General features: G+C 44.6%; 1 protein-coding gene across 2 annotated transcripts in view; it reads right to left on the bottom strand.

Moving 5' to 3' along the window:
- PAPPA (pappalysin 1) overlaps positions 1–25,404 on the bottom strand; it is a 246,970-nt gene that overhangs the window by 41,889 nt on the left and 179,677 nt on the right. For both annotated transcript variants that reach the window (XM_054502141.2, XM_063649861.1), the window contains exons 13-17: positions 23,130–23,343; positions 13,483–13,651; positions 10,977–11,160; positions 5,315–5,525; positions 4,438–4,609 (exon numbers count right to left, since the gene is read on the bottom strand). In XM_054502141.2, coding sequence (XP_054358116.1) covers positions 4,438–4,609; positions 5,315–5,525; positions 10,977–11,160; positions 13,483–13,651; positions 23,130–23,343 — 950 coding nt within the window. The remainder of the gene's footprint in view (positions 1–4,437; positions 4,610–5,314; positions 5,526–10,976; positions 11,161–13,482; positions 13,652–23,129; positions 23,344–25,404) is intronic.

Below are 25,404 nucleotides of genomic sequence, written 5' to 3'. Positions count from 1 at the left end.
TGACTCAGGGTAAGTCTCTTTCCCTTTCTGGGCTTTAGGGCTCCTATCAGTAAAACAAGCGAGCTACAGTGGGGGTCTCTGAGGTCCTGCCTAGCTCTAACATCACATGGGTCTGTGACTCTTCTGAATTCCTCTAGGACATCCTGGGTGCTTGGCCAAACATTTAACAACCCGGAAATGAAAACCTAGCTGAGGCACTGCACGTATGTGAGCTGTACCTCGTCCACGGCAGGGCTCACAAATGGAGAGTGCAGCTCTACACCCCTTGTGGCAGAAAGGCTTTCACAGCCACCTTCTGTGATCTGTGCAATGAGCTGGGTATGTTGTAGATTCCACCGCACCCTTTCTCTCTTGCTCCTGCTGAGTTGCTGAAATCCATCATTAGGTGCATCACTTTGCCCACAAAGCACCTCTAGCTTTTGTCCTCCCCTGCTGATGCATCTTCCAAAGACTCTGTCCCCATCCCAAGACTGGCCACTCCCTGACTCACCTATAAAGCCCCCACAGGCCTATGTTACCTCATCAACCAGCTCAGGGCCATCTGAGCTGGATTAAATCCTGAGCTGAGTAGCTCCTCACCCCCTGGGGATAAAATCTCTGCCCTTCGCTACTGGTCTGGCCTGAAAATGTTTGGGAGCAGTGGCAAGAGCAGAGCTAGAGATCAGAAAGAACATCACCTGCTCTTTTGCCACCATGGGCAAGAACTTAGCCTCCCCGGGCCTTCTTTCTGCATCTGTAAAATGGGGATTTTGGTTCTTTTCCAACTGTATGTTGTGAGTTGTCAAAAGAGAGCAAGTCTGCAGCAGCAGCTTGGCACACATTTGACACTCAAAAACAAAGACAAAGAAAGCTGTTATTATTAAGGTTCTCTGTTGTGGTTTAAAGAGATGAAAATACCATAAGTGCTAGAGCTGGACTATCTGATATGGTAGCCACTGTATAAGTGTGGCTATTTACCTTCAACTTTGAATTACTTTAAATTAAATAAAAGTTAACATTTTGTTGCTCATTCGCTGCAACCATGTTTCAAGTGCTCCATAGCTACATGCGGCTAGTGGTCATCATTTGCCTGGCACAGATATGGAACATTTTTATCACAGCAGAAAGTTCTACTGGAAAGTGCTGGTCTGCAGGAACTAGAGGACTATTTATTCTACAGGTTTATTTGAGCAAGGGACCAGGTTTGACTAAAGCTCATGCTGGTCTGTCTACTCCACACCCTGGCCTCATGCAGGATGGGTGCCTCCTTCTCAGTTTTTTTGTTTTTGTTTTTTTTGCTTTGTTTTACTTTAAGTTCTGGGATACATGTGCAGAACGTGCAGGTTTGTTACATGGGTATACAGGTGCCATGGTGGTTTGCTGCACCTATCAAACTGTCATCTAGGTTTTAAGCCAAAAAGAGCCCATATCGCCAAGACAATCCTAAGCAAAAAGAACACAGCTGGAGGCATTCTACTACCTGACTTAAAACTACACTACAAGGCTACAGAAACAAAAACAGCATGGCACTGGTACCAAAACAGATATATAGACCAATGGAACAGAACAGAGGCCTCAGATATAACACCACACATGTACAACCATCTGATCTTTGACAAACCTGACAAAAACAAGAAATGGGGAAAGGATTCCCTATTTAATAAATGGTGCTGGGAAAACTGGCTAGCCATATGCAGAAAACAGAAAACTTCTCAGTTTTTAGAGCTAGCCAGCAGAGGGCTAGGTTGCAATCTGTTGTGTTTCTAGGCCCTCCAGGAGCTCACATAGAGCATAAGGGATTCTCGCCACTGGAGTGACCTTAAAGCAGGCTAGTTCATTTGTATATTCCCCAGGGCTACCACATATGATTGCATAGGTTGTGCACTGCACAAGGCCGGTGGGTACCCATAGACATGCTCTATTTTCATTACCTCATTTAACCTTCACAAACAAACTATGAGGTATGTAGTATTCTTTCTCCTCATTTTATATACAAGGAAAGTGAAGCTTAAAGAGTTAAGTAACTTGGCCTCCAGTGACTAGGTAATAAAGCTGGGATTTGAACTCAAACTACAGATCCAGTGTCATACTTGCTCCCAAGGAATGAATAAAGTGAGGTTTTTATTTGCTTTCAGTGGCAGTGGAAGAGAGTGTGTGACTCTCCCCTACAACAGCCCCTATCCTTTCCCACCAGGATCTGAAACTTGTTTGGAAAGCAAAGAATCCCTGCTCCATACAAGCTAATTCAAGATGCTCTGGGCCATGCATTTCTGCTATGTTTATAGGCAGCAAGAGGGAATCTGAGGTGAATACTAGATTTGGCTCTCCGGCTCTGATCTGAGGGTAGAGGAAATTCATTTTCAGTACAAAGTAGAAAAGTCAATTGTATTAGGAGTCCATTTGGCACGTACACCCTCATTCTTTGAGCAGACAAGCAATACCCTGCTCCTTTGCGACTAGCCTCTCCATTAGTTGCCAAACAGAGCTGCTTGAGTCGTCTGATACATTTACATTTTCCTCTCCTTTAAACACAAACTGGCCATGAAAGTTACTTGGAAGGCCCCAGGCAGGCTGAGTTTCAGTTTGATAACATGACCGCAGCCAGAATATTATTTGGCTCAGCAGTTTGGGTAACTGTTAGCAACAGTTTTATGTAAGGGAGTGAGGGGGAAGCTGATCAGCCTGCAAGAGGCCATGGTAATCTCTAGCCTTTGTTCCGGTACGGCTTCTGCCTCCCTGGCAGTCAAGGATGGGAATGACTCCCATGAATGCAGACGCCGAGAGTTTATGAGAGCAGAATTCTCAGGTGGTGCCTACTGGACTCAGCCCATTTACAGCTGGAGACAGGAGAACCTGGATTCTGAGTGTGACTCGGCCGATGCCAGCTGTGTCACCATGGGGGGTTGAGTAACCTCTTTGAGTTTTGGTTTTCTCATCTGTAAAAGGAGGAACCTGCCTTTGATGTTCATTGCAGTCCTTCCTCCTGCCCTTAGTTCCTGTGACATTTCCTGAGTACCTACTAGGTGCCTGGCACTGTCCTAAGTGCTGAAGGCACAGGGAAGGGTACAGATGCAGTGAAGGACTGTTTCACAGCCTAGTATGGGGATGTGGAATGGAAGCAGGCAGTGACAATGCAGTGTGGCCAATGTTGTGAAGGGGGAACCTGAGGAGGGTCACGGAGCCCAGCAGTGGAAGGGACATTGAGGAAGGGCTCCTGCAGGAAAGGGTGCCTGGGCTAAATTGTGAAGGAAGATGAGGTGTCAGACAGCTGAAAAAGGTACAAGGATAACTCTTTTTAAGGTAGAGAATGCAGAGGTGTGGGGGGAAAATCCATCTTATTGGCATGGGGGAAGGGTCTTAAATGTCACCCTGAGGAGTTGGGACTTTATCCTAAGGGACAGGGGCTTCTGGTTCAGAGAGACTGACATAATTGCTCAAATCACTCTGGCTGAAATGTGAAGGATGTACTGGAAAGAGGCACAGGAATGAAAACAGGAAAATGATCAAGAAGCTGCATGGTGGCTCATCAAAGACTTGATGTTGGCCTGAGTGAGGGTAGTGGCACTGGGGACAAAAGAGAACAGCTTCAGGAGATGCTGTGGTGGGAGAATGGGTATGACTCGGTAATTGCTTGGATATGGAGGGAGTGAGAGGGATTCAGAATGGTGATTTGGCAGTGCCTGGTATCTGGAGGCTAACAATAAAGACCAATAAAGACTGATTGAAGACAACGCCTGCACTGAAATCTATCCCCAACTGGCTGATGATCCCTGCATACCTGTGAAACACAGGACTTGGGTTATCAACTCTACAGGGTTGCTTTGATGGAGATGGAGCTCCTTGTGGACTTAAGGTTTTTTCAGCCTTTTGTTCCTTTTTCCTATTCTTGATTCCTGTACCATCCTTTTGGGCATGTGTAGGATTTGAAGAAAATTCCTTCAGCAGAGGCAGGCAGGAGTGTCGGACTTGTTCTCAGTTACATGTGGATTGAGATAAAATTCAAACCTTGCTCCTTCTGCTCTTCCTTTCTTCCATGGTGTTCTCAAAACTGTACTTCTCATCTAAATATGGTCCCCTTTTTCCTTATGCTTCAGGAGCCAATTGATGTCTAAATATAGTGGCAGTCTTGTGATTTTAAATACTTCAAGGACCAACATGGGTGGTAATGGAGGTAGCAAACTGGCAAAAGAGCCCTGGTCATTCCTGTTTGAGGAACTTAACTTTTATCAACTTCATACATTGGGATTCCATGTTATGATTTCCTTCATAAAAGTTCCAATGCTTAAAAACAATTCAAAGCTAAGAATCTCTGAGCAAATCAAATACGGTATTGAAGGTAGGAAAATGAGGATCAGAGATTACGAAAGTGCAGAAAGTGGTTCCTGAAGTACAGGCTAGTTTTTGGTAAGCAGAAAGGAAAGGGACCATGGTATCAATCTCAAGTTCCAGGAGGCTTACCTGGGAGGCATCACTGTCTTCACACTTGATCCTACACTCACTGTTGAACTGGAAGCCATTAGTGCACTGGTAGACCCCGTGGAATTTTGGTGGAGGTGGGTCACAGGTCACAGGAACACAAGCTCCCTCCTGCCAGCTGCCATCCTGGGTACAATGAGTCTTGAAGGCCCGTCTTCAAGGAAAGGATCAAACAGGAGACATCTCAAGGACCAAATGGCTAGATCCATGCCCTGCATGAACACCACCAGCTGGGCCCCCATTTCCTATTTCCTAGTTTTGATTCTCCACCTGACCTACTGGGTGGTGGTGGGACCCCTGTAGGGATTAAGGATAATTCATCCACAGAACTTCTTTAGCAAGAGCAGGCAGAAATGTCATGCTTCCAGCTACATGTAGATTGAGACAAAACTCATGCCCTCCAGCCCCAGGTTCTCTCCCCTTTTTTGCAGGGTGTTCTGATGTGTGTTGGAACCATGATGCTATGATTACCCACCATTTACTGAACAACTACTACGTGCAAAGCATTTTGTGAGCACTTTACATGCACATCTTCATTTGTTCTTCATAACAACCTTATGTGGTAACTGTTATTATCATACCCTTCTTATTGCTTAAAAAAAAAAGGAAGTGCAGAGAAGTAAAGTCATTTGTCTGAGATCACATTGCCATTAGGCAGCCAAGCTGAAACTTAAAGTTTGTTCTGTTTGACCCAAAGCTAATATTATTAACAAATCCTTCTAGCTTCTCACAGAACAGAATGGGATGAATGGCAGGCATTACCTCCAGTGAAGAAATGAGTGCTTCCATCCAGTCAGGCATTTGAACCTAACTCTTGTCCTCCCAGAGCCCATAAGTTTGCATTTCCAACCCCACTTACTTCTTTGACTTCCGAGAGGATCCAGGCACATGGTATCCAGGCTTGCATTTGTATTTGCAGAAGGAGCCCACCTTGTGCTTATTCTCTCGGCACCGGGCGGTCTGGAGGTCTGCATTGGGCACGGGGGGTGGAGCGAGGCACATGAGCTCACACAGGGCCTCTGGGAAGGACCACAGCCCATCCTCCATGCAGGTCAGGAGGCTGTTGTTGCCTGGAAGACATAGGCAAGCAGGGTTAGAGGAGGGAGGAGTCTCTGATAGCCAAGCTAATGTATAGCCACTTGGATTTTAGCTGACTTGAAGAACCAGGAGATCCCTTATGTGGAATTCCAACCCCTTCTACTTCCAACTGAGGAGCCTAGGGAGATCAAGAGAGCTGCCACAAAGAAGAGGAGATCTAAATGGGGGGAGTGAATTACCCCCATGTCTACAGTGAATTAAAATCCAAGGCTTCTGACTTCTGATCCTGAGCCTCTTCTGCTGCATAGAAAAGACACTTTCACGATCCTTGAATCCATTTTTCTTACTTTACAAGTGGGCATCTGAGCACAGAGATGGAGGCACTTGCCTTCTAATACTTGGCAGCAAAAACTCCCACCAGAAACTACAGCAAACTCTGATATCAGTGAGTGTACGACCTCAAGCTGCCACTCTCTCCCTGGGCCCAGCGCCCCTGTATCTGTCCTGCCTACCACCTCCCCCAGCTCCCACCACCAATGCCTGGAAGTGACAGCATTGTGTTAGGAGGTTTGATTTTCTGTTCAGGTTCTGGTGCTCAGTGAAGCTTTGCCAAAGCAGCTGAAAGAGCAGCACTTCCCCCGTAGCCCATGCCAGCTCTGACAGAGTGCTGACTGCCATCAGGAAGCTGGTCTGATGGGGAACGTTGCAAATAAAAGTAAAACACGGGAGTTAGGCTTTTCACTGCCAGCTCATATATTATCGAGGCACAGCCTGCCTAAAACCTTCCCAAGACAACTAGAGGAGGACCTGAAACTTGTGTTTCTCCACCAAACTCTCCTCTTCCTGGTTATTACTGAATGGTATTGACAACCAGGGCTGGAAACATGTGGGGGGCTCGGGGACTTGCAGGTCGGAGGGGTGGAGTGGTAGGGAGAAAACTGACATCTACTGAGCAGTTACTATGTACCGAGTGCTTCTGATATGCAATCTCATTTATTCTCACTGTAAACAGTGCATTTAGTATGACAGTCTTTATTTAGAAATGAAGACTCAGAAAGAGGTGACTTGACCAAGTTACCATAGTTGGCAAAAGACGAAACTGAGTTTCAAAACAAATTCTGTCTAACTACAGAGATAGTTGTTTTTAATGGGAAGTTGGCTACTACATATGATCAGCAGGGGCCTTATTATTCATTCTGGAAGCATCAAATCTGAATTTTCCTATCTGTGGAAAGCAAACAATTGCTTCTGCCTTTCAGGGTGCTGAGAAGATGAAATAAAACAACATTTATGAAAAGTGCCTATAAAAGTGTTGTCAATGTCTTCGTTTGCTTCTTAACTTCTTTCCTTCTTCCCTCCTTTCCTTTCTTCACTTCCCTGCTTCCTCCCACTTTCCTTCTTCTTTTCATCTTCATTAGTAGCTCTGAAAGAATCTTCACAGAAGTCTTCATTCATTCAACAAGTATCTATTTAGTGCTTATTCTGCACCAGATACTTTTATATGTTGAAGGCAAAGCAGTGAACAAAATAAAATAAAACAAAATAGAAATAGCTCTGCTCTTTTGACGCTTATAATCTAGTGGGACAGGGAGGAGTACAATAAGTTATCCTAAAAAGTATATTATTTAGTGTGCCAGAAGGTGCCAAGTACTATGAAGAAAAAACAGGAAAAGGAAGAAAGGGGAGAAAGTACTTTGCAATTTTATGTACGCTCCTCCACTTATCTTATTCCTTCTCATTTTTTTCATTTTTCTTCTTTGTCAGTATGATTCATCTGGTTACCATAAGGCAGATTGGTGTCTGTAAACCCCATAGGGGATTCCACATTGATAAACTGTGAGACTGACAACTATACATATTTTAACATCAAGTAAAAAGAGTAAAGTGTGCGGAAAGGTGATTCATTTGGTTTCTATAGGAGCATAGAAGCGTCCAGAATACCAGTCAGTGTCTACAAACTTCTTTTTGCATTGCCTTTGTAATCGGGGCAGTCATTGCTTTGGGGTGCCCAGCTAAAGCACAAGGTTAGTGGGAAGGGGAGCTGTATAAAAAGTACAGGAAGCACATCCTCTCCAAATTGCCTAAGAGAGAGAACATATCTGTGGAAAAGGTGTTGGGACTCTAAAAAAGTACATTGTATTAGCTATGTATATTGTAAATTATGAAGCAAAAGTCATGGTTTTCTGTGACAAGAGAACATAAAGATTCCAAAATGTTAATCAAGAGAGAAAATGCAAACCAGAAATGTGCTTTCTGGATGAGGGTGAATAGGAGTTAGCAGTGCACCACAGCTAAAGCAGGCACTGGTGATTCAGGACCATGGATATGTCCCCCCACCCCTGCAACAAACTCCAAGAGAGTTTTCAACTGGGCAGTATTTCTGTGCACCAGCTGTAGCCACTACCCTGCATCTACAACGTGGCTTTGAAGAAAGTATGGTTTGATACATGATGTGCCCTTCCTTTGTCTTCTTGGCACTAGCCTGTGTACTGTGAAAGATGCTTACTGCACTGCCAACTCTCTGCCTGAGGCTTATTATACTGGTCATGGATGCTTACTCTGTCCATATGCAGGGCGAGTTTAAAGTACCAAGGAGTTAATTCCTCTGGAAGCACCACTAAACTAATGGTGGAGTTGTTGGATTCATGTGCCAGTTTCCAGAGTTGCAATAACTCTGAGGCATGTTCTCCACCGTCTGCCAAAGTTTCCCAGAGGGACTGAGCTCTAGTTGCCCACAGTGGCAACTGGCTTTAGAAGAGAGCCTGTTGACTTTTGTCAGTTCCATGTCTCCTGTCCTCATTCCCCCACTGTATTTCCTGGGGGAACATGACTCAAGACACAAAGTGAAGGCATGTCTGAGCCTGAAGTTCCTGGTAGAGGTAACATCTCTTCATAGAGGTGTTGATATTAGAGATTAAGTTCCATCAAGTTTTGGGACCCTGTAAGTTCACTTGTTCATCTTTTAATGCAGAAAAATACATCCTGCCCAGCCTGTCTACAAATGTGGCTAAGGAAATTCCAATCTCTAATGAGCATTAAAATAATTGTCAAATTGTAGCAGTGTCAAAGGAGAGGTACTTATTTTTATTACTTCATTTAAAAGATTACCCAGGAGATCAAGTCTCTTTGGGAGTGCCATAAAGATTAAAATTAACATAGAACAGAACTCAAGGAGAGAAATACCAGACCTTCAATCTGGTATTCTAAGCACTTGCCTCAAGGTGTTGGCACTTTCTAGATCCTAAGGCAAGGGCTGTATCTTGTATATTCTTTACTCCCAGAGCCTAGCCTACTGCTGAGCACACAGTAGGTCCTCGGTATCCATTTGTTGAATGCATAAAGTTTGAATTTAACTGTGACCTTGAACAAATCACCTAACTTGTTTGTCCCTAAACCAAAGCTGTCTCTGAGTTCTTGTCCATCTCTAGCATGTTAGAATGTGAAAGAATATTGGCCACTGTATTGTTTGGAGGAAACAAAAATGCACTAGCTGGACTGGAATAAGGACAATCACTCAATTGACTGGCTGCATTAGCCAAGGGCTGGTACGGGGGGATTGCAAGGAGCAGGGGGGTAGACTTGGTAAGGGGTAGACTTTAACAGAAGTACAGAGGAAAAAGACAGATTAAGAAGGACAAGAGGTACAAATAGAGGAGAGGGCCAGGTGGGGCAAAAACTGAGGGCCGAAAGGATTTCAAGCTGGTCATTATTATCATTATTATTTATTGACCGTTTAAAATTAGTGCTTTTACGATTTCCAATAGCAAAGACATGGAATCAACCTAAATGCCTATCAATGATAGATTGAATAAAGAAAATGTGGTACATATACACCTCGAAATACTATGTGGCCATACAAAATAATGAGATTATATCCTTTGCAGGAACATGGATGGAACTGGAGGCCATCATCCTTAGCAAACTAATGCAGGAACAAAAAAACAAATACTGCATCTTCTCACTTATAAGTGAGAGCGAAATAATGAGAACACATGGACACATAGAGGAGAACAACCAACACTGGGGCCGATCACAGGGAAGAGGATGGGAGGAGGTAGGAGATCACGAAAAATGGCTAAAGGGTATTTAGGCAGGCTTCATACCTGAGTGATAAAACAATCTGTACAATGAACCTCCACGACACAAATTTACCTATATGACAAACCTGCACATGTACTCCTGAACTTAAAATAAAAGTTTTTTTTAAAAAAAACTATTGTTCTTTTTGCTTAAACTATGTTATGATCAAAGGAAAAACAAAAGGTAGAAAGGAGGAAAGGGAAGCAAGTAAAAGAAGGAAAGTTGAAATTGATCACCTCTTTACCCCCTGACTTGAGATGAGGGTGGGAGGGCAAATTAGGTGGCAATATCAAGTTCAAGAGAAAGGCAGCAGGACCTTTGCCCAGTCCTTGCTGCCAGTAGATCCAAGCAGAAGCCTCAGCACAGGACTCTGAACACTAGATGACGCTGACAACCAAGTTGCATGAAGTGGCAATTGGTCCTAGTTGATCAATATGGAAATAGATATTTCCCTGTATGGTCAAAGGAAAAGCAAAGCTGGGATCACCGACTGTCAAAATGATGGTCCTCCTAAGGCCTTGTCTCCCCAGCCAGGTCACACTTCCCCAACAACAGTTGGCAGTGGAAGGATCTGCATCATTTTGATTAAGTATTATTATTAGCCACAATGAGGGCTGTAATAATCAATGCTAATTTGTACACCTCCCTTTCCCAAAAGCCTCTGATTGATTGAGAGAAGTGTGATTTCCTAGTCTGGAGTTATTAGCACATTCCACATCTAGTCCCAGCATTCTAGGACACCCAGGCCAGCTACTCACTTTTTTCTAAAATGCGACCTCTTCTCTGGTATGCCAGTGTCTTATTCCCCTCAATAGCCCTGGTGCCTAGCTCAGGAGGATGCCAGATGCTTCCTGTCCATATCTGCTCTTCTCTGCCCAGCTGGCCCCTCTTAATGAGTGGCAGCCAGCATTGGAGAACGACAGACCTGGGTTTCAATATGGTCCCCACCACTGATGGTGCAGCCTTGGGCAAGTTCTTTAAACCCTCTGAGGCTTGGTTTCCTCATCTGTGAAATGGGAATAATAGTAACGCTTACCTCATAAGGCTTACTGGCCCTAATCATACAAAGTGAATTAGTTTCATCAGTCCCAAATGTAACTCTTTTTTCTTTTTCTCTCTTCCTTCTTTCCTCCCTCCTTCACTTTTATCCTCTCTTTTCTTTTTTGCAAGATTTCCAAGGTCTTGGAAAGGGCTTCACTGTCATAATTATCCATACACTCTTTTTTCTTTCTTATCTGCACAGCAGGGCAGTTTACATAAATACAATTGGTAGGAAGAAGTCAGGAGCATAGCTAAAACCCATCCCACCCTTGGTGTTTGAGAGCCAGAAAGAGGGCCTGGACGCAGCTTCTAGGTTTCCCATAGACAAAGGAAGGCTGAGCTGGGGAAGGCGTTCTTGATACCTTTCAATTGTGCAGGGTGACGGCACTGGAAGGAACATTGACTGCCAAAGGTGGTGCCCTCAGGGCAGGAGAAGGAGGCGGCATAGACTTGATGGTGGTCTGGGATGCTGCAGTCGACTGGCTCACAGGCCACCTGCTTATTCCACTTGCCCTCTGTACAAGTCACTGTGACGCTGGGTCCCATCTGAAAGGCAGAGGTGCGCATGGTGAGGAGTGGCAGACTGAGCTCTAGATGTGGAGAAATACCCTTCTTCCCAAGGTGACGGCTCAGAGTCTCGCCCAGGCACTAGAAGACCAATGCTTAGTGTTTAACGTTAGCTCACTTTTAATGATCCCAATAACTGCATGAATTAGATATTTCAGATCTCAATTAAAGACACAGAGACTGAGACTCAGAGACACTACATGATCAGCCTTAAGTTAACCAGCTGGAAAAAGGATAAGTCGGACTTGAGTCCAAAGGCTATGCTCTTAACTGCTGTCTATAGTGTCTCCCAGATCACGATTTCCATTTTATTGATGAGAGTCTTGAGGTTTTGAGACCTCACAGGGCATGATGACTTCTTTCACAAAACAGACTGTGAAATACAGTTCAATGGTAGGACATCAGGTGTTGATTTGTGTGTCTTTTATTAGCTCTAGAGGAGTTACTAGGAACCTGTTGTAGTGCTTGGCACACAGTAGGCACTCTCCATGGCTATAGGAGACCTGCATGTTTTTCCTCCATGTTATGAGACCACAGGCAAGTCCCTTTCCTTACTTGAGTTCTCCCTTTGGCAAAATGGATGGATTGAACTCATGAACTGCTCAAAGATTCGCTCCCTACTCTGAGATTTGGCGGCTCAATAGTCAAGAGAGAAAGGTACAAAGACAAAAAAAGCCTAGGAAAAATGAAAGAGTAAATGGAGATTTGAACCAAACTACAAGATGGTAGAGCTGGGTGGAGGGCAAGACCATGCTACGGAGTCAAGGGATGGACAATCATTGCAGCCTGGAGGCTTTCATTCAAGGAGGAAGCTGCTAAATCCTAGGGACTGGAGATGCCAAATGTTGATCTGGGATTTTAAAAGCAAAGGACATTTTCTCTCTTAAGCACACATCAAAGGGATGTGTGCTTGAGTGAGGTCCCTCACTGCCAAAACAGTCTAATTGTTTTTACAGGAGTTCAGGCCTGCCAAGTCTGACATACGGAAGTAGGTGTCTAAGAAGAGCAAGTCCAGAAGTTCTGTACAAATAGGCATTCCCAGCAATAAGGAATGTGCCCTGTGTGCTTGCAGTTTGAAGGCAAAGTCCACTGGCCAGCCCTGGAAAATGCTACATTTAGTGACAGAAATCCTCAAATCCCAGGACAACCTGTACCACTCCCCCAAGCCCCACCTGGGACATTACAGCACCATCTTGCTGAAGCAACATTCTGTCACATCACTCCAAATCATTCACTACCACTAATCTCACACAGGACATGTCCTATCTTCCATGACTCCTTTGATGACTGTCTGAGGGAGGGGGTCTCCCTGCTACCAGTCTTACTGCTGGACTCCAAGCTACACCCACATGGAGTATCTAGAAGAGACTTTGTCAACCAGGATCTGACCATGTCATTTCCTGCAACAGCTCCCTGTTGTCCTAAAGATCAACCCCACACTTCCTGACTAAACCGACAGGCCCTGCACCAGTGGATTCAGCTGGCCCTTCCAGCCTCATTGCTTGGGTGAGTACAGAAAAAGAAAACAAACAAACAAAAAAATCTGTGGCATGTTTTTGTTTTTTTTTTTTTTTTCTCATCAATGTGCTTCCACATAACTATCCATGCCTGTGCCTACTGCATATATTTCTTCCTTCTCCCCAACACACACCCCTTTGCTGATCTGTCTAGTTACCTGTTTCCATGTCACTTTTTCCAAGGCACCTCCCTTGAATCTCCCTGTGCCTCCACAACACCCTACACTTCCCTTGACAGCATTTATCACACAGTGGGGTCATCATTAATGAGTTGTCTGACTCTTCCTCCACCACTAGGCACTAAGCTCCTTCAGAGGAAGGACTCGATTTGTCTTAATGGCTTCTTTTTCTTTAGTACTTACTATAGCATCCAATTTCCAGTGAACAGATGCTTTGCAATGAATTAGTGAATGAATGAGCATCTCATTGACAGAGGGCTCACCTCGTCCTAAAGCAGCCCATTCAATTATGTTCTGACTGTAAGATATTCATTCCAAAATACACAGCCCCATGGTCTTGGAGATTTGCAACCTATACAAAAACATTGGTAAGTATTGTGTGGAACACTACTCTGCACAGGAACCCTTTTTCTTAGAGATTCCAGACTGCTTCTTCGTTAATTGATTCATTCATGCATTCATTTAATCAATAAATATTTATTGAGCACCTACTATGTGGCAGCACTATTTTAAGTGCTGCTGGGTATTTAGCAGAGAACATGGTCAACACCCAGTAAGCCTTCCGTGGGCTGCAGAGAGGCTCTGAGCTCAGCACCTGCACATACCTGGCTCTTGATCAGCTCATCATCCCGCTGTATCTGGAGCACGTAGCCTGTCCGGCAGCTCACAGTACACTGGGCACCATGGTAGCGGTCACTGCTGGAGCAATTGAGAGAAGCATTCTCCACAGCCAGCTCTGGGCAGTCAGTGTTCTCACATGCAAAATGCACGCAGCTGGGAAGGAAAGAAACAAGAGGGGAAGAAGGAGTCTCCTCACAGGACATCTACGCTCAGTTGGAAGATAAAGGCTAAGAGCCTCTTTCTCCAAGATTTCAGGCGGCTTGAGACTGAGGACAGAAAGGGGTGCTGGCTAGGGCACTCTAGATGACTCTAGAGGCAGCGATTAAAGTTTCTCATTAAGAGCACAAGTTATGGCAACAGACAAACCAGAGTTCAAATCTTGCCACTTGAAAGCTTTGTATGTTATCAAGATTTAAACCTTGAAGAGCCTCAGTTTTTCCGTTTGTGAGAAGGGGATCATCATGATTACAGTGAATATTTATTGCATTTTTCTACCAGGCACCAGGTTGAGCAAAAGCCTTTTTGTATTTTATGAGTACCCACTTACAAGGATCATTTTGAGAATTAAATCAGTTTAGAAAAAAACGCATAGCAGAACTCCTGGCATATACTAAGCACTCAGTAAATGGTAGCTGGGCCGGGCGCGGTGGCTCATGCCTGTAATCCCAGCACTTTGGGAGGCTGAGATGGGCGGATCACGGGGTCAGGAGTTTGAGACCAGGCTGACCAACATGGTAAAACCCCATCTCTGCTAAAAAAGAAAATACAAAAAATTAGCTGGGCATGGCGGCAGGCGCCTGTAATCCCAGCTACTCGGGAGGTTGAGGCAGGAGAATAGCTTGAACCTGGGAGACGGAGGTTGCAGTGAGCTGAGATTGCGCCATTGCACTCCAGCCTGGGCAATGAGAGTGAAACTCTGTCTCTAAATAAATAAATAAATAAAAGTGGTAGCTGATGTTGTAAATACACCTATGCTCTATTACCTAGTTGGCAAGGTACATCACACCTCTGAGCCTCAGTATACTCTCAAATTTGGCCAACCTCATATAGCCACGAGACTCAGGTGATGGAGGTTAGAAGTCTTTTATAAACTGTAAGATAACTTACACATCATTAGTGGAGTTGTACAGAGACTATGTCTTGCATCTTGCTGCAACTCTGAATTCTACCTTTCTGCCAGTCTGAATTCCACCCGTTCTTTAGGTCTAAGCATCATGCAAATTTCCATAGGAAGCTTTCTCTTGTGTCCCTCGGCAAGCACCCTCATGGGTATTCTACCCTTCTTTCTCTAATGCTGTTGCCTCATGTTTGATGTATTAAAAACTCAGTTCCTCAGTGCCAGTGGAACATACCAGATTGCAGGCTAATCTTTAAGGATGCAAACAGAAACAGCATGAAATCCTCATTCTTGGATGATCATTCCCCTTGTATTACAGTTAGGCAAGCACTCAATAACATTAGTTACTATTTGCTGATTGCTTATATACATGAGCTCACTCCATCCTTACAACAACCCTATGAGCTAAGCGTTACTCATTTTACAGTTGGGTAAATTGGGGACTGGCAAGATTAAGTTACTTGTTTAAGTGCCCATCCAGAGGGGTGACTCCAAAGGCCTTGTTGTTAACCTCGTCCCATGTTTCTGGACTAGAACGTCCTTGAGGGCAGAGAAAATGCCTATTTCATCTTGATGTACTTTGCAGTGCCAATAAAAATTCTTTGCAGATGTTTCCTAAATGGCAGGAAACCAATGGTGATGGTGCCTTGCAATAGCTCTTAAACACTTTAAAGAGGTTGATTCTGCCTAACAGTAAAAGCTTCTAGGGGGCAGTTTTCTCTGACTTTTGCCTCTCTGACTGTGTCTACCCCCAACACCTGGCCTATGGTATGCACCGATGGTTTACATCCAGAACCTCAAGGCTTTTATGTTCCCGTTTTTATCTAGGAGACAGGGAGACATTTTGGCCAAACCAGCGTCAGAAAAGTTTTGCACGTTTTTTTGTCGTTGTTTTTGTTTTTGTTTTTTGTTTTTTGTTTTCTCTCAGTTTCACGATACCCAACTGAGGGTTTTACTGGGATCTATTCCTATTCTCTACCCTCTGCTCAAAAGTATAGTGAGAAATAAAGTCTGGAGGTGGGGAGAGCTAAAAGCTTCCAAAGCATATCACAAACCAATTTACTTTTTTAAAGACCCACAGAGGACAAGCATTTAATTTAGGTCTCAGACCCTTACTGATGGGAGCTTTGCAGTTCTCCAATACTCTCCTTCTGAAATGCAGGGCAACTGGCATTAAGGAACACTTGTTGAGACAACTCCAATTCTCTGGCCTTTTTCTTACTCCTGACAGCCTCAGCATTGTACCATGTGGAGACCTCAAAGAAACTGTAACTGTGGAGTCAACACAAGGGCTTTGACACTAAACAATGCATCTGTTCACATTGTGTAAGCACCAGGGGAAGGAACCACATGGTTCCAATTTAAATATATTTACTCTGTAAGCTACTAGCTCCCAAGCTGTTCTGGCCTGTGCCTAACAGTTTGGGCATTCTTACTCTGCACGCCCAGAAGGTACCTGGGCTCTTATGAAGACCCAGAGGGAAAGATGACTTTCTTCTTTAAGTTGCAGAGCCGTTAAAGTATAAATAGTGCCCTCCCCAATTATTTTGTGCACATTAAGTTCTTCTTCACAGGAAAATGAAGATCTGAAATGCTTTGTTTTCTGGGGTAGAAGGAGCACAAGGTTTACCAATCAGGGAAATCTGGGCTCCAGCCCCCGCTCTGCCATTTATCAGTTGTTTGACTTTGGAAATGTATATAACATCCTGAGGCTCAGTTTCCTTATCTGTAAAGTGGAATTAATAAAATAATTTGTTTCTTAGGATTGTCAACAGGGTGAAACATCATCCACTGATTCATCTATTCAACAGACCTTCACTGGGGGCTTTACTGAGCACCGGACATTGTTCTATACATTGGGAATACAGTGGACGGAGGGGATAAACAAGATGCCTGTTATCCTGTGTATTTCAGGAGGGAGGGTGTGTGCCAAAGAAAAGTAATAAGTGAGATCATTTCAGATAATGATGCATGCGGTTAGGGTGTTAAACCAAGGTGAAATTATAGAGAGTGACAGTTGGTGGAAAGGGGCAAGGCACTTTGTATAGAACGATCCATGAGGAAGGGACATCTGAACTATTACCTGGATAAAATGAAGGGATAAACCATACACAGGTTTGGGGCAGAGGCATAATCAGGCAGAGGGAAGAGCAGGTACAAAATTCCAGCACAGGATGGAGCTTGGAGTGTTTGTAGACTAGTAAGGCCAATATATGAGAAATGCTTTGAGTTCAGGTGTGGTGGCTCACATCTGTAATCTCAGCACTTTGGGAGCTTGAGGCAGATGGATCACTTGAGGTCAGGAGTTCAAGACCAGCCTGGCCACCATGGTGCATCCCTGTCTCTAGTAAAAATAAAAAAATTAGCTGGGAGTGGTGGTGCACACCTATAATCCCAGCTACTTGGGAGGCTGAGGCACAAGAATCACTTGAACCTGGAGGGCAGAGGTTGCAGTGAGACAAGATTACACCACTGTACTCCAGCCTGGGAAACAGAGTGAGACTGTGTATCAAAATAAATAAATAAATAAATAAATAAATAAATAAATAAAAATTTAAAAAACAGGGAGCAAGAGAGAGAGAGCGAGAGAAATGCTTTTGGCACTATGAAGCTCCTTGAGAAGATGAGTCTCTCTACTCTGTCTCTTTTTGCTATAAAAGAAAAAATGGTCCTTGGTCCCATGAATCACCTGACCAAAAGATTTCATGGTCAGATCAGTAGGCGTAGCATTGAGTTAATGAAACCAGTTAGTTTTCTTAGTTGCAGGACTCCTCAATAATTTGGATAACCCATTGAAAATTTCCAGAAGGGGCTAAGGTACACATTGTTTTTTAAACTCTGATAACATTTTTTTTTTCATGGGACATTTCTTAGGACTACTGCCTTCCAGAATACACTTCAGGGATTGAGGCATCCTGCTTTTTCAGCACATCTGTCTGCACCTGGCCTGCAGGCTTGAAAACAGGAAGAAAAGGGATAAGGGAGGTAATATGTGTCAGGCATTGGCCACTCTGTTTCACCTACATCACCTTATTTGCATTCCACACAGCAGCTCCTTGAGGTAGTGATATTATTCCCATTTTCAAGAACAGGAAACTAGGGCTAAGAGTTTTAAATTGCTTGCCCAAGGGCACTCAGCTTGGACAGAATTCCAATAGAGATCTGCCAGTCTGTCCCCTAAGTCCCTGCTCTTTTTTCTTTGCTATCCTGTTGGTTGGACAAGGTTGTGTGAACACACTGTCCAAAAATGATAAACATTACCCTAACTGACCCTCTCAAATAACTCTGTGATACAGCCCTGTCATTTCTGAAACACAAAAACAAAAAACAAAACAAGGAAAACAAAATAAAAGGCTCTGCTGCTTCATTCAAAAAAAGAGGGAAGGACTTAATAACGTTGATGGGCAGTCAATAAAAATAACAAAAGAAGGAAAAAATGAAGACACTTCTCTGAAGGGAGAAAGGTGGCTGATTGGATGGATGAGCAGGAAAGGATGCATGTAATTCTACAGATCAAATTCTCACACCTGGGCAAAAGTGGAGGTCCCTGGGGTGCAGAGCTGATCAGATACTTAAATAACTTTTTTCTTTCTTCTTATCTATATGTTTAATATATTTACCTTTGGACTCAAATTCCATATAAAGGTAAAACCTTATCTGATCCAATAGCCAATCCCCCAACTGCTGTCTCTATTGTCAATAAGAATGGACCCCAGTCATGCATAACAGAGGATAGCTGGAGAGTGCTGGAACCTGGATAAAGCCAGAAGTTAAAGGGCTGACAAGGGTTCCTCTCCTGGTTCTGTTCCTTGACTCACGGTGTAACTGCTGTGCCCTGCCACTTAGCTGCAATTATGCCACAGGGAAGCAGAGATAATAACAGAAAGACTGTTTATAAATCATTCTGGGTTGCTCAGATGGGGACAACAAAAAAGAAAGTGCTCCACACTAGAAAACAGAGGGAAAACTGTTCTTGGCATCAATTCTGCAAGTTCACTTAGGAAGTGAAACAGTGAAAGAGCTCCTATGCTAGGACCTCATTTTTCTACCCAGAAATGAGGCAACTGGGGGAATGATCCTAAAAGGTTCTTTACCCTGGATTTCTAGGAGCCAGTATTGTGGTGTGGTATGGAGGCAAGTTTTGAAGATTAGGTGATGCAAGCTCAGTAGCCTGCAGGGTTCAAGCGAGCTGAGTTGGGTGTGCCGAGGAGAGGGTATGTGCCTGGCCAAAGAGCAGAGCACTTTGCTCTAGTCCAAGGTTGCCTAGTGGGATGGAGGTCCTGATGTTTTCAAAGCTTCTCATTTCTTTAAAGAGTTCCAAGAAGAATTCTGTTTTTTAATATGAACTCTCCTGATATTTAAATGTTGGCAACTAATTAAAGAAGATAACTAATAAAGGCCAAAGAGAGATTGTTTATGGACTAATATGGTCTATGGAACACCACCAGCCTTGAAACCTCTGATGGAGAGGAAAGATAACTGGATTCCTGAGAACTAGATTCCAGTGCTGGTTTTGCCCCCAACTTGTTAGGTGATTTTAGGCGAGTCACTTCTTTTGCTTAGAACTTAGATTTCCCATCCTCAAATGAGGGCACAGAACCAGGAAATCTTTGAGAGCCTTCCCCGCTTTCAGGCCTCATGATTTTATGAGAACAAAACAACAGAGGTCTATAATTTCAGAGCCCTTTGAAATGAGAAAAATAGGAAAAAGTAGTCTTTGGTAATCTCAAGCATTGCCAAGGATATGGAGCAACTGGAACTCTGGTAGATCACTGATGGGGCTCTGAATTGGACAATATTTTGGAGAAGAGTCAGGCAGTATTTGGCATAGTCAAAGACATACACATGCTTAGGCACAGCAGTTCCATTTGTAGTTATATTCCCCAGACTAGTGATTCCCAATCAGTGTGCTGAGAGGCACTAATTCCTTTGCGGGTTGGGGAAGTTGAATGATGTTATGACAGCGATCTGAGCAATCTGTGGTCTCTGGCCAAGAGCAGCTTCATTCTGTGTTCCAAATCCTACCTATGAATCCCTGTGTCATTACCTAATGGGATATTCCACACATGGGGTCTCATCAGGAAACAGACTCTAGGAATACTTGGCTCCAGTCTTTGGGCACTCCCACCCCCAACCAACAAACAACAGTCTAAGTTCTCCTTGGCTGAAAGAGTTAATCTAGCCATGTGAAGAACTTGTTGCCCCCCAAAGTTGGCCTTCTAAAATTTAGCTCTCAATCAGAACTGCCTCTCTCTGAATGGACCAGCTTGTAGAAATGGGGAAGAGTTTGAGATAATGGAAGAAAGATAATGTGAAAAAGAGGTGAGAGGAAGAAAGGAAGCATGAAAGGAAAGAAGAATAAATGGAGGGAGGAGGGAAGGAAGTTACTTTTCTAAATACATGGTCCATTCAATTTTATAATAAACTGTTCAATTTCTGTTAAGAACCACAACATGGATGAACATGATGTATGTGCGTGTGTCTGTGTGTGACAGACACTGGAGCCTCAATATCACCACTGTAGTTTTTCTCATTAAAGAAGCCTTTTAACCACCCCACTCCCCACCACTATCCTCCCCTCTCCACCTTTTCTCCTTTCCACAACTTGGTGTGGGGCTGAGATTTGGCTAGAATTGCACAACTGGACCTCTCCTTTGAAACTGATCCTGTTTTCTTGGGTCTCTGAATTTATACCAAGTACTGCAAAGAGACTGGAGACCCCTGAAGCTAGAGTAGAACACATTGCCCAAACTGGTTTTGCTATAGGACTCCTCCCAAGGCAGCACAGTAGGCATCACACTGCTCTCAGGAGGAGAGACAGAAAATGAGGAGGAGAAAGGAGGTAAGAGAAGGGGAGAGAGAGAGAGACAGAGAGAGAGAGAGAGAGAAAGAGAGAAGATGGAGAGGTGGGAGAAAAGGGAGAGGAGAGAGAGGGAGAGATGCAGGGAGAAGAGGAAAGGTTGTGGGAGGGAGGAGAGAAGGGGAGGGGAGAAACAGTACTTTTCACTACCTGGGAAACAGCTGAGAGTAAAGTGGGATGTTTCTCCTACAACCAGTTGAAATTTGTGTTATAAAAAGTGATGCTATTTATTTTGGTGTTTTGAGAATGAAGGAAAACATCCCATGGTTCTTTACAGTTGTTGCTTATTTTTCTTTCCTTTCCTCCCTTGTTTGTTTGTTTTAATGCATTTGCATGTTTGCAGAGTCCTGCTTGTTTTGGTAAATGCCTCTTTAGCTCCCCATGAACAGCTGCTGTCCTTTCCCCACTGGGGCACTCAGGAGGAGGTGCTCCTGCCCTGCAGCCTCAGCCCTCAAGACTCAGCCTGTCATAGCCTGATCCAAGCTCAGGGATAAGGCAGCCAAAGACCTCAGAGCTGCAGCTCCATCCCCTTACTCAGAGTTCCTCTGAATAAATGATCACATGGGTCCAGTTGTGAAAATTCGTTCTCTGCTACTCGTGCCTTGCTGTGGTAGGCAGAGCACGGCTTTCAGGGACAGACAAAGCAGGATTTTGCCTCTTACTGCCTGGATGGTCATGACTCACTCACTCTGTTTCTCTGAGCCATACCTCGCAGAAGAGGTGCAATAATAAAATAAGATACTGTGCCTATCTATTCAAGAGGTGCAATAATAAAATAAGATAATGTTCCTTTCTATTAAGGGCTCAACAAGTGTTTGTCCCTTCCTGTCCTCTCTCATCTTTCCTAGCTGTTGAGAAACACAGACTTAGAACTGGAAAGAATCTCAGAGAATCCATATAATCCATCATCATCATTTTAAAGATGGGGAAACTGAGGCCCAGAGAAGGGGAATGACTAATCCAAGGTCAAATAATTAGTCAGATATAGGGCAGCATTTTGCCCTCATTCAATGTTCCTCCTACAAACAAAGAACTAACAAATACATATTGATCGATATGTTTCAGTGGTTAAATATTTCCTACTATTTACTTAGGGCACAAACACCATTCGTCGAGAATTCAAACAAGTCAGTCCGGGTCTCAGTCAACTTGTGGATGGTCAGGAAGGCTGGTTAAACATGGGAAAGTGTTGTGGAAAAGGTCTAATGGATTTCCATTGACATGGTTTCCCCAGGCTCTGAGAATTAACTTATTTTTATAGGGTCTGGAGAAGAAGGGATAAAAACATCCTCTTAGAGTGAAATAAGACAATGAGTTATATTTAAGAAGCTCTTGCCTCTGAAAGATTACGACAGACTATGCACAACAGAAGCTAGAGACAGTGGGTACTAAACAATGTGGATTTTGCAACCACCTTTTGTGTCCTCTGTGGTAACAGGGGCGTGGGAAAGGCTGGTGTCCCCCTCTTCTCTTTTTTTTTTCTTGCCCCCAGGTATACAGGGCAAGGCTGAATCGATTTTTAGAGAGCCTCACTCTTGGGTAGCCTACAAAAATCACAACTCTCTCTTCTTCTGGACCTCATGAAACAAATCTGAGAGACGCTGTGCAACTCTGCACAAGTTCTTCCCTTTCTGGGCCCTGTGATTCTACATGGTAACACAGAAGTTTGGACATGTCGGATGCATGAGATAATCTCTGAAGCTTTTTCCAGCTCTAACTTTAAGAACTTTACCAAAATTCTGTGCACAGAAGCAGCACCATCATCATCAAAAGATGGTTATAAATATATTTTTTTAATATGTTATGTTTGCATAGTGCCTAACAGTCCGCAGGAACACTTTTATCTATAGTGCAACATTTAACCCTCACAACCACCCTGTGGAGTAGATTTCATCTGCTTATTCCAAAATAGAAAACTATGACTCAGAAAACTGAAGTGACTTGCCCAAGAACACACATTCAAGAAGTGGTAATGTGGAGGTTCAAACCCAAGTAAGAGTATTCTCAAAGCTCGTATTATTTTCAGGAAACTCCACTCGATTGTAGCTCCAAACTAGGTGCATTAACAGATGCCAGCTCAAAAGCACTGAGGGAGTGATGTCATGCAGTTGAAAGACAGGCTCTTAGACCACTCGTGAGGTCATAGGAGCTAGGCTTGTGGAAGACATAGAGATTTCACCTACCCCTGAAACACACGGTGAACTAGGATGATGCAAATACCAGTCTCACTCTATCCCCCTTGGTTAGGAAGGTTATGCCTCCCGCTTGTGCCACGGGAAGCAGAATATTCCAGTATTTCAGAGATAAAAGAGAGCTAAGCCTCTTTTTGTTCAGATGAGGACACTGAGGCTCAGAGAAGGAAACTGATGTTTCCAGGGTCACCCTGCAAGCTATTGTCAATTCTGCCACTGCAAGCCAGGTGAAGGAGGTTCTTTTTTCACCACACAACCGTTTCCCTTAATTGCCCCAGGAATTCAGAGACTCATGGGCCTCTCAAGCCCAAAGGCAGAGCCAGCCAGAGGCCAGAGGATGGATGGAGAAGGGAGAAATGCACAGACTTTTTACATCCACACAAATGGCTACCCAGCTTCAAAATCACACTGTCTCCACTCGGCTACAAGTGGCTTAGGGTGAGTCTGCCGCGGGTCCCTTACCTCTGCTCGGCAGGGCTGTAGGTCTCCCCTCTCTGGCAGCTGCTCAGGGTGACGGGGTCAAAGTTGTCGAAGGAGCGGAGGGCCACCCCCGAGATGGCGACCAGGGGCGAACTGAAGCTCACACGTACCGCCTGGCTGTGGTAGAAGGGCTGGCTGAGGTCATGGACCACAGGGATAATCAGGGGATTGTTCCTGCAGCTCAGGACATGGAGGCCTGTCAGGGGAGACAGAGGGGCCGAGGGGCCAGGCTCATTACTCAAGGCCAGTCACGCCCTCCCCAACGGGCCCTTCCCGAAGCCCCCAGACCCTTTCATGTCACTGCACAAAAGCACCATTGGGCGGCCGGTGAGGATTTTGAGTCTGATTGAAAGTTTCTTTGTCTGCCTTTTTTTCTTGGTTCCAAATCTTTCCAATCCCCCTGCCTCCCTGCCCCCTAAGCTTCCCCTTCACCTACTGCCCAAAGTCCCTCTCCCTCCCCCAAATGGCCACCCCTCAGCCAAGCATCCCAGGCCCTCACCTCCCTCCCACATTGCTGTAGGGCTTGTTGGTCTGAGTTGTTGAGTTTCAGACTCCCTGCCTGGTCAGTTGGGAAAGAGATGGAAATAATTCACAGCAACAGGCGCTTCCCAGGGTAAAAAGCCCACTCTCATAAGTAATCTGTGAACCTGGGAGCAGCCCTGAGAGGGAAGGACCTCTTGCTTAGTCTGCAGAAGAGGTTGAGAATCGTGGGCAGGGGTGGTTTTCCAGAGGAGCACAGCCCAGGCATGGCTAAAACTCTAGGGAGAATTCAAGCTTGCCTCACTCAAGAGTCCTCAGTTTTTTTTTTTTTTAATGCAGCCAGCAGGTTCCCATTCTCCAAGAAGGAAGGGAGAGGGCCAGGGAGAAAAGATACACAAGGGACAGAAGGAAAGGAAGGCTGTGGCAAGATGGAATTGGCAAAATGGAAGCTGGCTTTGGTGTTGGGTGGACCTGAGTTTAAATGCTGGTGTAGCCGCTTCCTAATAATGGGACTCCAGAAAGCCCCTAAAACTCAGTTTTCACATTCATAAAATGGTATAATCCTAACCATGTCCTGGCAGGCTTGATATGTAAGGAGAAATCTCCCGTGTGGAAGCCTGAAGCAGGTGCCCTTCTCAGTTCCAGAGGTGAAGCTGCCTCAGAGAATGCTGGGATGCCGTAGACTGAGGAAGATGGTGACGGTGGGGGTGGAGGGGAAAAACAGAAAAGCCTCAGGCATCAGTACCAGGATCCAAAGAGCTCCTGTGGGACCAGACTTTTCCCCACTCTGCTGAAAAAACCTCTCCTCAGAGCCCTGGGCTGTGCAACGACAACCGTGAAAATATTTGTTTCTCACTTAGGGAAATTTCCCAGGAATCCTGCTAAGTCCAGAGGGGTTTTCTTTCTCTTCCTTATTCACAGGTTCTCCTTGCCTTTAAAAGGAACTAAATAAATAAGCATGAAAACAAAACAAGAAAACCTTCCCTGCTCCCTTGGTTTTTGTCTGACCCTGAAATGACCCCTTGCCTGCTTGCTTCATACAGGTCTTTGAAAGGCGTTCTCTGCAGAATGGTGTGGGCACAACTTTGAAGTCCAGGCTTCAGTACTGGCCAAGAATTCCAAATGCTTGGAGTATCAAGGCTGCCCAGAGCTCTCCAGGGTAGACTGGAAGTGTGAAGGTGTCATAGGAAATTCTTAGCGACAATAGGAATTCTTAGAGTCCGATCTTGTGCTAGGCATGGTTACAACAGTGTCAAATAATAGTGCACTCTGACTCTAAGGTGGATATCATTGTCCTTGCTGTGTATATGAAGCAAGTGAGCCTCTAAGTGATGTGCTGTGAGGACAGGAAGATTGCTCACCTTCTCAAGGTGAGTGAGTGGTGGGGACAGGATCCAAACCTCAGCTGTCAGCTCTGGATTCAGGCTCTCTCCCCTGGACCACGGTGCATGTGGGTATTCAAAGGGGTGGTACAAGTGGCCAAGTCCAGCCCTTGTCCTCCCCCTTGGCCCTGCACTCAGGGAGGTCCTCCCATGGTAGAACCTGACTCCTCAACTGCCTCCCTACTCCTACAATATTCCTATTCCTATTCTCATTGGAAACTTCTCCAGAGGTTGTACTGGTGATACAGTCCCCACTTGGGGTGGAGGGTCATGAACACTCCTGGTTATAGGGTAAAAAGCAATAGGCTATGACACTGAAAATCTAACTAGTAATTCCTGACCCACCATGTGACTTGGGGTCTCTCGGTGCCTCTCTTTGGGTCTCAGATGGTGAC

The sequence above is a fragment of the Pongo pygmaeus genome, chromosome 13 (assembly GCF_028885625.2).
Source record: "Pongo pygmaeus isolate AG05252 chromosome 13, NHGRI_mPonPyg2-v2.0_pri, whole genome shotgun sequence".
Classification (NCBI taxonomy): Eukaryota; Metazoa; Chordata; class Mammalia; order Primates; family Hominidae; genus Pongo; species Pongo pygmaeus.
This window is presented reverse-complemented; position numbering and strand designations above follow the sequence as displayed.